Below are 18,228 nucleotides of genomic sequence, written 5' to 3' on the forward strand. Positions count from 1 at the left end.
TCTCTGGGGGCAGTTTTGGTCTCTCCTGATTTTCTACAACTCCAACAGAAATCGCAGTAAGGAAGCATCCTGTGGCAGCCAAGTCTCCCTCCTGACCAGTGTTTCGAAAAGAGGAACACAGGCTAGAGATGTTTTCCCCCCACATCACACCATTTTGGACTCCTCTGCCTGAACTCTTGAAAACCACGATCTTATGGACTGTGAGAGAAATTCTCAGAGAGGCACCCAAGTTTGGTGCAACTTTGCAGCTATCACAGTATGTAGGTACTGACAAAAACCTACTCAGGAGTTGCTAGGAAAGCTGCTTTTTCAACCCACAAATAAAACACAGTGCTCTCCAAAGAAGAGGCAGCATGTGCTAACCTGCTCTTCAACACAGAAACTATGGACAAGCTTCAATAGGGACAGTACCGATAAAAACAATAAACCCATTGTATAACAATATCAACAGTCACAGAAATAAACACACAAATCAATAATCAGCTTCAAGAAGTGCATAAAACACCCATGCACCTGGCTGTACGAGCGACAAGCCAGGCTCACAAACTTCGTACTTTCAGTTGCTATGTTGAACAATCACCAACAGATGTAGCTGTCTAACTAGCGACATACAAACACTGTGGTATTTGCCACAAATAAGCGACCAAAGTTTCCAAACAAGTTGGTAGGTGAAGTCAGCATCAGCTCAGTAGAGCAGCAGACAATGGAAGAGCAGCAGAGACCAAAGTCACCCTTGTACTTAAGAAAAACAACTTTCAATAATAACATTAACATCCTCCTGCCGTAATTAGCTCTTTGTATACTGTAATAAGCCCATTGTGGAATGTATATACCAAGTTAATGTCTCAGCAACTCCAGGGATATTAAGCAAGAATATTTACATCATATTTGTATACACACACATCTACTATAAAGCAATAAATATAAACCTACACATTCAATTGAGAGACCACCAGACTCTTTAGAAAGCTGCTTGTAAATTTCTAGTGTTCATGATGATACTTTTCATCTATAACACAACAATATTTGGGAAACCGAGACCTGGTTGTAGATTAAAACCCACTGCTTTGAGATCTTTACAGAAACAGTTCTTTACACATGACAACTTGTTTGTGTCACATCCACAAATGCAATCTATAGGTGTTCACCCCATGAATAATGTAACCAACAGGCAACAGCTTTTACAGCTTCTTCACAAAACTAAAGACAAGTCCTTGACACTGAACACAGAAAAGACCAAGAGTACCCTGCGGCAAGTTTCAAAGAATACTAATATTACAGCTAAATAAATAAGGATGTTTCATACTTTCATACCCACCTTAACATTCTCTGATTTCAATTCAAAATCTGTGTAAAGTCCTTTCATAAAACCTGTCACTCTAATTACCTTCAAAACAGAAGAAAAAAAGTAAGTTAAGAATATCTGAAGGCCTCTGTACAATAAGGCTTGTGTGACAATGGGAAATATGTTGGCCTTATTTGCTTTCAGAGGTGATAGATATATCATTTAGAACTATTTCTAGAGCAGGTTCAGAGTTCTGCTGTGTCTCTGATAGAACAAGGACACTTAATCCTTGCTTACAGCTCAGGCCTGCCTGATTAATTCCGTCTTTAACACGATGGTTGGTGAGATTCACAATGTAGGCACCGGCACATGCATTTTAAACACGGGTCTGCATTATTCCCTTATTGATTTCTTTACATGTGAGTATATAAAAAAGCAGCTGTGTGGTAAATATTAAAATTAAGGCTTTTTTTTTTAATTTTAAAATAGGAGATAGAAAAACAACCAATGAGCAAGTCTCACGGAAGATCAAACCGACGCCAGGCTGAAGGAAGGAGTCAGACCCCTTGTCTGCTCTTCTCCGTCACCAAGCACCCTAAACCCCCTGAGATTCAGCCGCTACTCCGGAACCCCGGAGCTTCACTCGCTGCTGGGAGCAGGAGTGACCGCCCAGCCCTGCGCATGCCCCGGGGAGGTGCCGGGGGTCCACATCCCGGCCGGGACATCGCTCCGCTCCCCGGGTGTTCCCCCAAACCCCCGCGTCCCCCCAGTCTTCACCCCCCCCGCCCGCCAGGGGGCGGCCGAGCCCGCAGGCAGGGCGCTGTTGCCTGGCAACCGGCGGCGCGGGCCCGCGGGCCGGCTCCCTGAGGTTGCTCAACCTCGGTGATCACGTCGTGCAGGTAGCGGAACGGCGGCTTCCCCAGCAGCCGCTCGGTCAGCGGCGGCTTGCGGATCACCCGGCCCAAGGACTCCTGCGTCCGCCGCACCACCGCCTCGTTCATAGCGGCGGCGGGACCGCGCCGCCCTCCCCGCGGCCGCCGCCGCCGGCCCCAGCGTTCCCGGCATGCCCCGCGGCCGCGGCGCGCAGGCGCAGAGCCGGGGTGGGGGGGGGGGGCGGTTGCGAAGGGCAACTTTGTGTTTAGAAAATAAAAGAATAAAAGGCGGTTATGGGTGTCCCCAACCCTGTTTCCACGAAAATAAGACGGGATCTTATATTGATTTTTGCTCCAAAAGATGCGTTAGGGTTTAGGATGTCTTACTTTCCTTGAACAACAATCTACATTTATTCTTGAACAACAACAACAAAAATATCAACATTTATTCAAATACAGCCATGTCATCACATTCTTACATCTGTCCTGCTGCATTCTGTTGCCAATTTTTTTTTTTTTTTACATGTATAGCTACCTGGACACTATTTAAATTGACCTTTTTAATGAACTGCAATTAGGGCTTTTATTTCAAGCATCCTCAAAAAATCCTGAAAAATCATGCTGGGGCTTATTTTCAGGATAGGGCTTATTTTTGGGGAAATGGGGTATCAGGCTCCCAAAATACCAAGCTATTTTGCTAGAGCAAGATGATGCTGCCCTCTCCATGATGACCACTCTGAACCCTGCAACTGCCATGTCAGTTTCGGAGCAAGATTGGTTACAACAGGGTTGTTTTGCAACAAGTATGTATATATACATATATACACATACACACATATATATACATATATCTATACACGCATATATAAATATATATACATATACGTGAAGGACACCCCGTTGCTTAACCCAGATTTAGAACTGTTCACCAATGGAAGCAGCTTTCTGTCCAACAGCAAGCGATGTGCTGGGTGTGCAGCGGTACAGAAAGCAGAGTTAATTGCATTAATCAGAATATTAACTATTTGTATAGGAAGAAGAGCAAACATGCGTATAGATTCAAAGCGCGCATTTGGAGTTGCCCATTCACATGAAGCCAAAGAGACTTCACACTTTAAAACACACTTCACTTCCAATTCTGAACCACATCTGCTAGGATAAAATCTATGGCAAACTTATGTCTTTGCATCAGCCTACCTGGTAACAAGTCATACACAGTCGTAGGCATCTTCTGTGCCTTTTCAGCTTCTTAAAGACAGGATAAATCTCAGCAAACCTTTTTTTCCTGCCAGCTGAGGTCCTGGCTTCTTACATACGTGTTTTGGGGCTTGGCATGGCCCCTGGTTTGTGCCTCATTTCCTTCCCATCCTCGAGGTGATAAAAAGCTGCTGTGTCTCAGGAGGGCTTTGCTGTGGGAAGCGAGAGAGGAATGAGGTGAATTGCCTTTGTGAGTTGTTGTTTTTCAGATTAATAAAGCAATCAGTTGATAAAATACACCTTAAATACGTTTTGTGTGGAGATAACGACTGGACAAACAGAACTGTGTGATTTCTTAGGCAGATATTTCCCACTAGCTTTAATTGTTTCAGTACAGGTTCTACACAAAACTTTTAAAGGTATTTTGTTCTTCTTATCTTTACCTGCTTAAGATATTTAATGGAAGGGACCACTCAGGATCTTAGCATGAATTTGATTTGGCCTGTTGTGTTTGATGTGTTGGATAAGACCCAAACCACAATAAGCTGCCACATGTTTACTCCAAGGGGTGTTAATGGAAAAGCTTATTTGATTTATCCTATTAAATAAAAAGAATTTTACAATTAATGGGTGCGTGTTGCACAATCAGATTTCTTTTATCAGGAGAAACCATTGCCTTTGGGTCTACTGGAGCAATGTAATATACCATGCCTGCAGTTATGCTGTGATCTATTATATCTGCCCTGCCATAACTGAAACTAAAACCAGTACTTTCCATGAGAGGTGTGCTTAGTTTCCTTTCACCAACCTCTGTTAAAGCTGTCCATAATGGCTTTAATTTCTCTTGTTATTCAGAAAAGCTTGTCATTCATAGCACTGCAGCATGTTTGCATTTTTGTAGTCTGGTTTTGCAAATAAGCAGAACTTTTGAATTTTACTGAAATATCGTCCGTCTTCTGCTACACAACTCAGGCTCAGAAGAACATACGTATACAACCCCCTGAACCTGGGACCTGATACACAGGCTCAATGAAAAGGTTTGAGGAGGTGAGAGCAGAGAGCAAGTCAAAGGAAAGAGCTGCTCCTTTTGCACAGAGGACTCCAAAGAAGAACTTGCCCCCCTTCTGTGAGCACAGCCATCGCCAGCCACAGGGTCAGGCCAGGAAACAGCCCAGGGCTGTTGTCCCATGTCATTCGGGAAAGACAAGCAAGCACTCAAGTTGAAAATCCAAGTCCTGCTGGACCTTAAATGCAGGCCCTGTTTTGTCAAAAAGTGCCAAGGAAAGGCATTCACACAAAACAGCTTTAGAACAAGAATTCCTCTGCTTGAGTAACCAAGCATTAGGAACAGAGGGGACACAATATCTCCAGCTCTTCTAAAACCTTACCCTGACCTCCTGGGTCCATACCACTTTGTTTACACTGTCATTTCTTTTTATTCTTAATTCTTTGTTTTCCTTACAGGAATTTGCATTCTGCACTACTCTTGGCATGAAGGGTGTCAGGAGAGCTGTATGCAGATCCCCTGTGTATCTCTCACTTTGTGAGACTTCACTGTACCTGGAGACCCGCAGCCCACCCCCAAGGAGCGAGGTGTGCCTACCATAAACTCCGTGTGAATGCTTTCATAAATCAATATACCTCAATTAAAAACATGCTGGGCTGATTGAAGAAAGCTTTTGTTAAAAGGTTGCTCTCTGCCTTGGCAGGAGCAGGATATCCTGGAATTTCAGCTGATGTTCATACCCAGGTATTGTGCAAATACAGAGATATAAAGAGACCTTGCCCTACCTGAGCTGGAGGAGAGAGCCTGCAGCAAGGATACCCGTGTTGAAGCTTCAGCAGGAGCTGCCAGGTGAGAGACCAGTTCTCTTTATGAGATTATCTCATTGCTGGGGAGGACCAAGTGTTTCTTTTCTGGCAGGGTCCTCTTCATGGCTGGGCTTTTGCTGCATGTGATTGCTCGTTATTACACCACCAAACTGTACCCTGAGTGAGGAGGGGCTGCTGGGCCAAAGCAGCTAACATAGAGAGATTTCACATGATGAAAGGGGCTGCTGATGGGACAGAGGGCACCTGCTGCCCCATCACTATTTCAGCCTGTGTTTTCCAAGTCGCACACCTGGCTCCAAGTGCATTCAGGTCTTCGGAGAGAGATGACCTGATCTGCATTGCCTCTCTGCCATCTTATTTCCTATCAAACTTACCTAGAGCTCTGGCTGATCCATGCTTGGCTGAAGACTTCATAGTGGACTGATCAGCTTATTTCTGTATTTGTATTAGTGGTAGGAAACATGTGAACAAATGTTGGAATTCAGCAACAAGGGAGGCTGCAGGGATAAGTGCAGACAGATACAGCTTTTTTTTTCTTGATGAGATTAACTAGCAAGATAAACTCTTAGAGTCACTCCAGAGGCTCCCCAAGCTCCTGCTTGAGTGTCAGCCTTGAAGTCAGACCATTTTTGACAGGGAGATGAATGTTTCATGGACCTCTTTTTTCTTTGCCTGAAGGTTTCAGGTACTTGTCAGTTTCTGCCTGCCTGAGCTGATCCTTCTCCCTCAGCTGTTGCCAGCCAGAAGCATGCACACCTTTCTGTTCCTGTGTTCCCTCCTTCTCTGCAACAGCCTAACGCTGGCTGCACAGAGGAAGATCCAGCAGCTCCGTGATGAAGAGGAAGAAAGCCCGGCTCAGGTACGGACCCCACAGACACTCTCTCGAGGTGAGTGACTGGGATGCTTGAGGCAGTCCTGAAACACCTCTATTTCCCTCTGTCACAGTGTCTACTGTGCACCTCAGCCCATATATCCAGGCAGGCAAATGCCTGAGAGCAGCAGCTGGTAGATCCCACACTATGTTCCCATTCCAAAGCAGAAGCCCAAACTGAACTTTCACAAGTGCCGTTTCCACCGTGGCCAAGAGCACTGGTGCGTTCAGCACGGGAGAAGAGTCCTCACGCTCTGTGCTTGGGAACAGGTCCAGGTGCTCTGCTCCAGACCTGGGCTGGGGACAGAGCCAAGAGCCAGGATGCTACACTGGCTGCTGAGCGGCTGCTGCAGCAGCTTTCAGAGGCTCAACTCAGGATGCAGCCCCACCAGTCCCCACCCCTCCAAAGGCATGCTAAGCCAAAGCAGACCATACAGCCAGGTTGCAGCAAGCTCAACCCTTCTGCTGTTCACTTTCCTACCAGCATGGTTGGCCAGGCATGGGCAGCAGATACTTCTTCTTCCTCTCTTGATTCTCCTTTGGATGATGCAGGGCATGAGCAGGGCGCTGTAGTCATGGAAGGCGGCTCCAGAGGCAGGTCCAGGCTTTTTCCATCAAGTAATATCCAGGCACTTCACACCAAAAACGCGCTTGCATCCTTCCATTCCCCAGCCCATCAAGCAATCCCTTGTTGCGGGAAGCCATACACAGGCAGCAAGCCTGGTTCAGTGCTTCGAGAGGTTGGACATGGGCAGGGAGGAAGTCTGGGATCCAGCTTTCAAGTGGCTGGAAAGAAAATAACTGTCTGTAATCCTAAACCACCTCCTGAGCAAAGCTGAGGTTTCACCCCCCTTCACTATCTGCTGTTTCTTTGCACCTTTCTGCTTGGGGCTCTCCTGGAGCCCACAAACCACGTGGAGGGTCTGGACACCCTGAGGGAAGGTGCCTGGTTTGTGCCACCCAATTGTAAATATGGCTTGAGCTCCCTGTTCAGCAGAACATTCTCATCCATACGGACCAGACAATTAACTAAGGGTGCTCTCAACAGGCTGGGGAGACGACATTGAATGGGTGCAGACATATGAAGAAGGTTTAGCACGATCAAAACACAGGTAATTCCTTAATTCTTGTTATGCCATTTCGTACACTTAACTGCACAGAGCAAAGCTAGGGTCTAACATGATGTGTGAACCGAGCCTTACACCTTGCAAGCAAGATGCAGGTTGTATTTTGCTGTATGGTGCAGAGGCTGAAGAAGATTTTGGTGAGAGCTCACCTTCTGGAAGATGAGCAGATGCCTTTGCATTGCCTCCAGTGTTACTTTCTCAGTCAGAGGCCCCTTCATGTGTGACTGTGTCCACATGTCCCTAGTAGCCCAGTTGCTATTGCTCCTCCAAATGTAAACACATCCCTGGAGCTCCTCAGTGCCTTTACTCTTTCAAGTGTGGTCTGTAAAAGGTCTGAATTGCCTCCCCGCTCCTTTCCTGCAATGTCGTTTCAGCAAGAAGCCACTGATGGTTATTCACCACTTGGAAGAGTGTCCTTACAGTCAAGGTGAGCAATGCAAACCCCTCCACACAACCTGGGGGATCCACATTTTTTCATCACTCCTTCCTTACAAAGCATTTGAGCCCTTGGTGTGAAGCCTTTCCAGAACACACAGGGAAAGGGGGAGAGACAGTAAATCCACTGCGAACCCTTGGAATAAAACAGTTGTAAAGTTTTTCTGAGCAATAATGTGCTCTGCATCAAAACTTCCCTGGCAGAGACACATGGCTATGAAAAAGGCAGGTGGACACTGGGCTTTCCTACTTTATTCTCTTTCCTAACCCTGATGTTCTGTCAATTCTCCTTCCTGCCTGCTCCCAACTCCAGCCCTGGGCCCAAGCAAGCGTGGAAATCAGCAGCTCATGTGATTAAAAAGCTTGGGGAAGTTGTATCCCCCCAAGAAAGAAAGTGTGAAAGTTGACTGTGTCAAGCGAGTGAGGTTGGGCATGGCGCTGCCTCCATTGCACTGTTCCGTACCATGGCTTTGAAGTTACAGGTATCCTGCAGGAAGGGGGAGTCAGACACCAAGAAAATTATCTTTATATATTCACTGCTTCGCAGAGGCTGTAACATGCCTCTAGTGGCATGTTTTCATCTGCAGACAAAAATCTTAGAAGCGCAATAGCTGACAGCATTAGAAAGCTCAAATCATCTTCTGACCTGCAAGAGCATCAGCTACCATGTGTTCTACACACCTTCTCTTTACTCCTTACGAGGCCTCCTGCCAAAGGGTGTGTCAGATCACTCACTGTCACTTGATAACCTCCTCGGTATTGAGGACAAAGTGAGGTTTGTCAGAGAAGCCTGGTCCCACCATTTTAAATGAAATTTCTCTGAGGATTTGTTCCCCCAGATGCCTACAGCATAAATTGTACAGATGGCTCTGTAGTGCAGGGCCAATAGTAAAAAAAAAAATATAAAATATAGATAAAATAATAGATAAAATAAAGCCAAGCCATGTGCCTTCATACCTGCTCAGCCACTGGGAGGGAAATATGTCTGTACACCAGCTTTTCAGTTTCTCAAGGACTACATGTCTTTTGCATTTTATTTCACAAGAACCAAGTCCTCCAAACTCTGTGTGCCATGTGCACATCAGAAAGCAGTGCCGGTCATTTACAGGTGTATTTAGAATCTATATAAGACGCTGGAAAACTATGAAAAGCTGTGATCCCGGTTTTTTTTCCAAGCCGAATAATGTGTTTGTCTTTCTTTTAGCTTTAAGGAAAGCATCTGCTTCTAGCCCAGAGATCCAGCAGATGGCTCAGGAGGACTTTATCATGCTCAATCTGGTGGTAAGTCTGAAGTTTAAAATACTAATCAAAATGTTTACTGGGGAATGGAATGAGCCACATTAAAAGCAGAAATCAATTCAGTTTGCACAGCTCTTAAGTTGGATTTGAAATTCTCCTCTTTCTCCTGTTTCTCTGGGAATGTACAACAGGGTTCGCAAAATACCACCACAGTTCCTCCATGGAGAGGGGACAAGGAGACATTTCCACACATATACTTATTTGTATGCAAATACTATTTTGTATTCTCCGACAACAGGTCATATACTCATAAAAGGAAAAAAAGGGAGTAAAGAAAAAATATGCAGTCATCAGACTGTGTTACCCGCCAGAGTGCTCTGTCCTCATCCTCAAACATCTGGCACGGGGCAGCTTGGGCAGAACAGAGAAACTCTGTGTTTGATCACACCAGAGCTGTTAGTTGTTGGCAGACGAGACAAGCACAGCTGATTCAGTTGCTGTGTAGTGCTGGGACAGGGACCTGTCACTAAGAGGCTGTGTAACTCCAACAGCATTCCAGCAGCGATGACAACATGGCGCCCGATGGCCATTACGTCCCTCGGATCCTCTTTGTGGGTGAGTCGCTGGGGTCAGGGCGATAATCAGGGCAGCAGTTTTTCTATAGGGTTTTATTGAATTTACTTCACTCCAAGAAGTACCTCGTGTTCTTTTGAGTAAAAAAAGCTGTAGGAATAACTCAGAATTTCAAAAGCAACAGGACCCCAAGAGTCTTGTTCCACAAGGGGAAATGAACTGCATGTCACTGCTACTGACACTGAACACACATCCTCTAAGAGTTCTGTCTGTGACACCGGCCACAACATCTGAACGCAGCCTCTTACTCTGAGCCTGTCCTCAGACGAGCGGGAAATGCTCTGTCCACGGACAAAGGCCCTTCACCAATCGTGACCCACAACTATAAAAAAAGGCAAACTTACCTTTGAACTTCTGAGTGCAAAGGGGACAGTGGACAAGACTCTTGAGCCACCAGACAAGGCTTGTATGTAGAGCATCTACTCACGACAGATTTCAGAAGCAGACTTCCTCATTAAAGTCAAGCTGCTGAGAGCCTGGTGCTTCCAGATGTACCTTTCCTGCCACGAAAAGGCAAATCAACACCATTTCAAAAGGCATTTACCATCACAAAATTATTCACCACTGTGCCACTTCACAAAACCTTTGTTGCTCATGTCTCTTACTTCTTTTCCCACCCCAAGATCCTTCAATGATGGTTCGAGCTGATCTAACTAGCAAATACTGGAACAGGATGTACACTTGTGAACCAGAAGATATTTCGACCTGTGAGTGAAATGGGCACCTCAATGATCCCTTTTTAGCCATCTGAAGGTTATACAAGAAAAAGTGGTTAAAGGAAAAGGGAATCGGAGAATCTCAAGAAATGCTGGATCTATTTCTGCAGTACAAAAAGTTCAAAGCCCCTTATAAACATGAAGTAAATTTAGTGTGCCTTCTGGGGAAAAAAAAAAAAAAAAAAAAATTTCTGAAGAACTGGGTAGTAAAGTACAGGGAGAGTAGTTTTCAGTGTCTAAACCCTGCTGGGGGAGTTTCCAAAAGCCATGTAAGTTTGGCCCCCAAACCCCCACCTGCTATGGTTTAAGGCATTTGCGGACTTGAATGGGCTGCTCAGGTTCATAACCAGAACTGCAGAAGCTGTTTAGATACATCTCATCCCAACAGTAACCAAAGTTTAAAAAGACACATTGGACCCAGACTGGAATTAGTTCCTAAGGGTTGGTGTCTCTGCACTCCCCTCTCCTGGCTGCCCACTTAACAACGCTTAGAAGATTGTGTTTTCCTGAGGTCTCCATCCCCAGATCACAGCCTATTTGGATGAGCCAGCTTTAAAATCTGTGGGTAACAGAACAAACCCCTTCCCACAGACAATTAGGCAAAGAACAATCCTGTGATTTGGGTTCTCAGTCCTCTTCGATAGTTTTTCCACCTCAGTAGCACACAGACTTTTGTCTGACACTCCGACAAAGCTTTGAGCCTCACGAGACACCTGCAGAATGTAGAAAAGAGCATCTGCACCACTCTTTCCAGTCTAGCTATCCAGAGTGGCTTTAATTTCTGACCTTGAGCTGTGTAGATGGGGGAATCTTACCTGTCCACCTTCATTATCCTCAGTGCTTTCTCCACAGTGATTGACAACATGAGACAAGCGAAGCTGCTCCTGCACACCGAGCTCTGAGGAAGGGGCAGCACCATCCACACAGGGGACAGAGAGAACAGCCCCAGGGACGCCAAGAGCCCCAGCACAAGAGCTCAGAGACCCCATGGGGCAACTGGTACCCAGGATGAGGCGCCACCCACTCATTTTTAAATAGCAGTTTATCTTCATGACACTATGATTATCATTAACAGAGAATAATTTTCTTTGCTAGTGTTTACAAACATTTCTTGACTCCAATTAGCATAATTCTGGAAGGGATACTCACATTGTAGATGTCTTTTCTAAATTTGTCCTGTGTGTGCCCAGCTACCTTCTACTTATTGGTCATTTTTGCACCACACTATTTTTTTTCCCAGCCGTGCTCACAGTGTATGGTAAGAAAATGAAGAATTTGTAAATCACTTAAATTACGACTGCAGAACCCTCAGTGGTCCTGTACACCACCCCAAAGGAAGGTACACTCCATACATACCTTATAGCTACAGCTATATTCTTTTTTCTGCAGTAATAATCCTAAGTGTATTAGCTAAATCAGAACAGCAGGTGTCAGTTTAACAGAAACTATGGAGGCTCTACCTACTTAGAATCCAAACATCACAGCCTGTCCCTGTCACGAGCATCTGATGGGAAAATAAACCACGGTAGCGAATAAATACCTTTCTATTTATGAGGAAAAGGGCTGGTGGATGGGAGGAGTGTTGAGGCATGAAGAGCAGAGGTCTAATTTCGCAGAAGTCACATCTCAAGGTCTCTCTAAGCTGGCTTGCCAACCCACATTGGTATTGTTTCCTCCAGATGTGGTGGCCTTGGATACAGCTGCAGGTTAACTCCTCAGTGACAGGCAATGTCCCAGAACCACAGAGCTTTGCCCCAGCCCAGCCTGCAGCCTCCTGTCCCGGACACCCCCCACACCATCGCTCCTGCTTGGGGTTTGTACCTGCAACACCCTCCAGAACGCAGCAGCTCTGCTCAGTGGCCACTGAGGGAGGAGTGAAGTGGGGGACAAGGACTTGGCTTTTGAACTGGCCACTTCTTCCTGCTCCACAGTCACCTCAGTAATTGGGAGGAGTTATAAGGAAAAGAAAAAGAACACCCACCAATTTTGTCACAATAAGATTCCCAGAGCTGACTTTAAGTTGCATCGAAACCCCAGTCCTCCAAATGAACCCAGGTCCTTGCACAACCCCAGCCGGGCTGGGGAAACTTCTCGCACAGAGATCGGAATGTTGTCTTAGGAACAGACTTGGAAATGAAAGCTTCATGAACATTGTGCTCCATCACATGTTAGAAAACGATTCATGGCATTCCCAGCCAGTGTACCACTGAGACATACACGGACAAATCAAATAGACATATAGAAATGACTTTTTATTTTCTGAAGAACACTTGAAAAATAAAGGTGAAAGCTTTTCCAGGCTTTGGAATATAACCATCATAAACTGTGGAATCACAAAGACTCCATTTTAAAAAGGTGTCCCCTCTCTCCACCCCCATTTTTAGTGAACTGTCTCATTGTGGAATGAACCACAATAATTCTAAGAAAAAAAAAATACACATTAGAAATAATCCAAGACTCAGTGCAGGTGCTGCTACATTACACTTGAACCAAGGCACGTACTAAAACCCACACGTTAGCACTTGGAATCTGTACTGCGATTTCTCCAAACTTTGTGTTTTCAAGAAGAGACGAGAGCTATTAAAGGCGGGTGGGAAGGCTGAGCTCCGTACAGCTGCCCAGCACAGAACTGGAAGGAATCAAGTGACAGCAAAGTAAGTGCAATGCAATGGAACAACCTGCAAACACAAACCTTTCTTGCTTACCTTGGTGACCAGCACGTGCGATCATTCCTGTCGGCCCTGGCTTGCAAGAACACTTGTGACATGGTAGAAGGCAAAGGCGCAAAATAAGATGGGGAAAGCAATTGGCTGCCCCCACGTCAGTCAGAAAATGGATCCGTAAAACTAGGCTTTCAAGATTCAAGTACAGCCTATCTACAGCCAAAACAGTGAGGAGACTGAAATATCCCTCCCTTGTATCCATCAGTCAAAGTGCAGAAGCACCTGCTGAACTTTAAAGATATGCAAGGAAATAAATACTGATGATATGCTTTAAGGTGCTTTTGCCTTTTTTTTTTTTGATAGCTGAGTGTCAGTTTTTGCCTTTAAACTTTCTAAAATACCAGAATATTGCTAACCTAGAAAAGGTAAATGAGAGGTCTTCTTACATTAACCAACGTTTTAGCAGTCTGCTGTACGGGCATCTGCTGCTACAAAATCTTCTACACATACATGAATTAACTGAAACTCCAAAAGCAACTTGGTCTTTGTCCTCTCATTATCTCAGCTTTCATTAAGGATACTTAAGGCAATGTTCAAAAGCTACTTTTGAGCGATTGTTTTGCTCATTTCAGAACAGGACTGCAGTCCAAGACAGCCCTGCAGCGTTTGAGAACAGACTTCACTTGATACCATGATGCACTTGCACGGGTTCCCAGCTGTGAAAGCCAAGCTCTTGAGGTGCCACCAGCACCTGACTGCTGCCCAGAAATGCTCACCTGTTATCTTCCTTCACCTCCTCATTGAAAACACGTTTAGAATTTGATTATAAACAATTAACTCCGTGAAGAGTTTGGGTTAATTTGTCAGTACTAGCTGTGCTCTAAGAAAATTGCGAACCTGACTGGATATTAAGTTATAAAGAGACACTTGCAGTGGGGGAAGTACAGTTTAAGTACTGTAACCGTTAGAAAAGTTTTGATAAAGATGCTGAAACATCAGCTTCAAGTAAACCCCGACTCCCAGCCTCAGGGTTAGGAAAATGTGGTCTCTCATCAGCTACTTACACATGTTCTCAATCTGGAGATCCAATCTCCCGAGCATTCAGTACACATTTTGCTCAATACTCCAGAACCTTTGATACTGAGTTCAGCCAGTTGTCAGTCGTGCAGATCCCCGTCTGTTACAGAGACTGGAAATCAGCTTCGGGAGACCAAGAGAAACATGAGCTCAAGAGTAACAAAGGATATTAGAAAAATTCAAAAGACAAATGAGGGAAAGTGCTCTGAAGAAGAGTACTGAAAATAAATGCAAGCCTTCTCCTAAATACAATAAAACACATTGAAGGCCAAACATCAGATCTGCCCATTTTTTCCACCCATTTGTTGTTAATGAAGCTGATGGACAACAAAATAACGCTAGAAACCTTACGGTTACTGCACTGTTGTTCTGTATCACAAAAGGTCTTCAGGTTTTAGAGCTTGACAAATTCTCAACTTGCCCATTTAGAGCTTATTTAGCACCCTTGGCCCAGAGATTTCCACATTTCCTTCACTCCTGGAATCTGACTCCGGCTGCTACAGACTGAGGTTTATATATAAAGAGACAAAAGCAAATTCTGGTATTGCTTGAAACTTCAGTGATCAGAAATGAAAAAATAATTCTCAAAAGAGATGATTATGACTACATTAAAAAATCCAGCAAACTCTGTAGTGAAGGTGCAAGACATCAGCATCTGATCAGAAAAAAAAAAAAAAAAAAAGTATTTAGGGTGATTACAAAACAATCACCAAAAGGTTACACAATATATTAATCCGTTTTCTTGTGGATCAAGTGCGTTCACCTAGCCTGAGAGTAAGTACCACATTGACAAAGGGATGGTAAAGCACTTCCCCAAGAGAGACCAGAAGAAAAATCAGCGTTATCCTGAACTCTATATCCAGTTTGTCTTGGTGATTCTTGAAGACACTTTGGGAAAGACCCTCTTGCTGGTCCAGTTGAGGTAACTCCATTCCAATTCAGCACATCGGTAGTAAGGTCTGCTCAGCAAAGCATCTCCTGGTGCTATCTGAAAACGCCCACGTTGATAGAAAGAGCCACTTCTGGTTTACGGTGCTTCATATTCAGCTTCTCCTCAGAGAAAACACGGTCCTGTAAGCGTTCAGCTTGCCGACTGTTAAAGAAAACAGAAAAAAACGCCTAGTATTAGTGCTGAGCCATAGCACCAATGTTGTGCATCTCCGGAGGCAGGGAGGAATGTTGTGGTGTGTTGCAAGAATGAAAACAGGGGCTCGGTGTAGAAATGTGACACTTGAAGCCAGGAGTTTGAATTAACTGAGAGCTTCTTTCAGAACTACTGGAATTGTGTGCTCTGAGAGCAGCCAGTTAGCCCTCTCCCAAAGAATTATCCAGGTATCAAGTGAGTCCAAATATTAGCAAAGACCAGTTTAAACATTTTAAAGAAAAATACATGCAAGTACTCAATACCTTTTCTTTTTTTCCAATGCAAGCTGCCTTTGTTTCTCTTTTCCAACATCATCTCTCACTGTGCTGAAGTCCTTAGTGTCATCAAGGAGAAGGTTCTGTGGTAAAAAAGGATTTGGCAGATGAACATTCTAAGCTCAAACTATTTCCCAGATGTTGCTCAGTTTACACAATGAATGCTCAGAGCATTTCCTCTAACTAGTTTTACAGCAATTAACTTCAAGCTAAGTGGAAAAGACTCAAGAAGGCAAAAAAAGAAATAAAAAAAAAGACTCCTCTGTCTAGTTATTACATTTAACAGTGAATTTGTCTTATTTGAGATTTCCCTCCATAATTTAAGGCTTCACAAAAGGACATCGGACTTTTCACCTACTGCTTTAAAAGCCAGAGAGTATGTATGTTCTCCCAGAGGTGTCCTAAATAAGCCTTATTGCTATTTCAGAGCTCGATATGCTGCTGTGTAATTCTTCCTTTAAAACATGACTAGATCTGCAGTAATTCTTTGGAAAATGTAATGGGTTTAAATTTATAATATGATTTTTAAAGGGCACCACTCTTGGATTTTACTCCAAGCTGGGAAAAAAAAAACAAAGAAAACCCACCACAGTCAATAAAATTAGGGCAAGAGAAAAGATTCACATTCTTCTGGATAGTGTTCAAGCACAGAGCAGAAAGTGGCTGCACCAATATCCAAGGGGAAAAGCATGAAACTTCCATCAGGCTGGTTAAGAACAGCAGAAGAAAGAGCACTAGTAGCAACAAGTTTCCTCTCCACACAATGTACTGTTGAGGTCCACATACCAGTACTTTCATAAAGATGTAGTAGGATGCAGGAAAACCAGGAAGAAATTAAGATACTGCAAAGGGCACAGTGTCTGAACCTAATCCTTGTGCAACAATTAAAGCAAGGTTGGTTTACCTTCACCCCAATGACGTCTCCATCTTTCAGGTGATAAGGCGCTGACTGTAAACTCTCCTGTTTTTTCCTCCGTTTCCTCTTTGAAATTTGCTGTGTCTGAAGAAAATCAAAGCAGAAGATTGGTACATGGCAGATTTCAAAAGTCTCCTGAAATACATTTGCTCAACAACTGCATTACAAACCAACACATACTTGTCTCAAACAACACTTGGATTGTGTCATTCCAGATCTTACCCAGCTCAATATTGGCAGCCACTCAAATCTGTCAGGGAAGTATTTGGCTATTTCAATTTTATCTACAGGGAGACAATAGTGAGAAGCCACTCGTTGCCTCAGTGCCCAGGCTGTGCATTCTTTGGAGATATCCCACACCAAATCCGTGGAGTCATAGTAGTCCCTCTCCCCTGGGATGCCCATCTGGACTCGAAGCAGCAGCTCACGGGGCCTGTCAGCAGGAAGAGAAAACAAACCCTTCTTGTGAGTCCTGCTTTCAGAACCCAGAATTCCCAGTTTTCACCCCTCCTGCCCTCCCTTATTTTTCTTTGTGGAAAACAAAACATAAGCTCAAGTCTTGTTGCAACCTGGTATCTGTAATCCTCACAGACAGTATTTAAGTTAATAGCTGCTCAATTAAGTCTCATCTCAAATGCATTGCTGTAAGAAATAAGGATCTTGAGATCCTAACCCAAATGCTCTTCTTTTTGCAAAGGTTCGATGCAGATTTCCACTCTGGCACCCAGCTTATAGTGGCTGGAAACAAAACAAAGATTATAGACATGACTAGTCATATATTTAAAGTTCCCAAGAAGAAAAATCACAGTTCTAGTCAAGTAGATTTGTTCTTCTCTGGAAAACCAAAACAAGAGACTATTGGAACAAAAATTAAAAACTTGGACAAAAAGAAAAAATTGCATTTAAAAACACCTAAAATAAAGCTCAGCTGAATAAGCATGGTACAATCTGCTTACGCTCACAGCTCCCCCTCTGACATTAAAAAAAAATGCGCTCACCATTAATGTAACCAGAAATGAGCTTTCTGTCGGCATTTCACTGAGCTCATTATTTCCCCACCAATCCATCCCACAACCCATCAACACTCAGCCTGTTGCAAATGCTGCCTGAGCGTTCAATAAGAAACCTACTTGAGTTGCTGCCTGTTGATCCGTAAGAGCTTGCCTGGGCGCTTACTGTCCACTGTCCATGCTCTGAGAAACGAGGGCAGTGGGACAACCTGTTCCTGGCAGCATGGTAAGGTCAGAGCCTGAAAAAAGAAATGTTTCTTCAATAATTTCAGCAGCCAGTCTCCTTGGACAAAAAGAAAACCACTTCATCAATTCTTAATGCCATACTGAAGCAATCACAAATAGGGCAAGGTGTTTGTGACTTACATGTAGTGGCCATGATCGACATATTGGCTTTTCAACCTCAAAGCAAGTTGGACTTCACTCCCTCCCAACATTTCTCAACTTATTTTTCAAAAGTACTGAATTTCTTTTTTCAACCTAAATTTATATAACTGGGAGGGAATGAGGCTGGCAGAGTCATTGCCCCAATCTCTAGACAGGTGCTGAGCAAATTCCTTTAAGCCCGTCTCAAGGACACAACACTCTTTCCATGCTAAGACAATTTTCCTTGTTCACAAGATGCAAATGGTCAGTTTTTCATAGCGATAGTTTGGCAGAGACTGACACTGATGTTGTACCCAAAAGAGTAAGCGTTGGGATGGATCAGAATCCAATGAGATATCCTTTCCTAGGCAGTTTAAGTAGAACAACCAACTGGCTAAACGATAATGAGCCTCATTAAAGGATTGTTTTATGTCTTTTTCTCCTTTCGGGAGGGGTTTTGGTTTGGTTGGTTTGGGGTTCTTCAGTGTATTAAAATCATACTTATATGGTTAAAAAAAAGCATAGAAAGGCACCTTAGTTTCTACCTAAAGAAACTAAGCTGTACCTTC

The 18,228-nt window shown here is 44.1% G+C and overlaps 3 protein-coding genes across 4 annotated transcripts in view; 1 reads left to right on the forward strand and 2 right to left on the reverse strand.

The window, feature by feature from the left end:
• Window positions 1-2,348, reverse strand: part of TRAF3IP1 (TRAF3 interacting protein 1) — a 41,620-nt gene extending 39,272 nt beyond the window's left edge. For both annotated transcript variants that reach the window (XM_082055409.1, XM_082055408.1), the window contains exons 1-2: window positions 2,164-2,348; window positions 1,319-1,387 (exon numbers count right to left, since the gene is read on the reverse strand). In XM_082055409.1, the coding sequence (XP_081911535.1) occupies window positions 1,319-1,387; window positions 2,164-2,286 (192 nt within the window). In that variant the 5' untranslated portion in view covers window positions 2,287-2,348. The remainder of the gene's footprint in view (window positions 1-1,318; window positions 1,388-2,163) is intronic.
• Window positions 2,349-5,935: 3,587 nt separating this feature from the next.
• On the forward strand, window positions 5,936-11,110 carry LOC309441339 (anterior gradient protein 3-like; the record flags this gene model as incomplete). Its single annotated transcript, XM_082055972.1, has 7 exons — window positions 5,936-6,074; window positions 7,107-7,170; window positions 7,560-7,612; window positions 8,825-8,901; window positions 9,411-9,474; window positions 10,116-10,199; window positions 11,061-11,110. 7 exons carry the CDS (start codon window positions 5,936-5,938, stop codon window positions 11,108-11,110), a joined length of 531 nt encoding a protein of 176 aa, XP_081912098.1.
• A 1,342-nt stretch (window positions 11,111-12,452) lies between these two features.
• The window catches only part of USP40 (ubiquitin specific peptidase 40), a 73,167-nt gene continuing 67,391 nt past the window's right edge, over window positions 12,453-18,228 (reverse strand). Inside the window, exons 29-32 of the mRNA XM_082056445.1 lie at window positions 16,506-16,716; window positions 16,272-16,367; window positions 15,356-15,450; window positions 12,453-15,041 (exon numbers count right to left, since the gene is read on the reverse strand). Coding sequence (XP_081912571.1) covers window positions 14,933-15,041; window positions 15,356-15,450; window positions 16,272-16,367; window positions 16,506-16,716 — 511 coding nt within the window. The 3' untranslated portion in view covers window positions 12,453-14,932. The remainder of the gene's footprint in view (window positions 15,042-15,355; window positions 15,451-16,271; window positions 16,368-16,505; window positions 16,717-18,228) is intronic.

This window comes from Streptopelia decaocto (assembly GCF_964273445.1).
Source record: "Streptopelia decaocto genome assembly, chromosome: 6".
NCBI lineage: Eukaryota > Metazoa > Chordata > Aves > Columbiformes > Columbidae > Streptopelia > Streptopelia decaocto.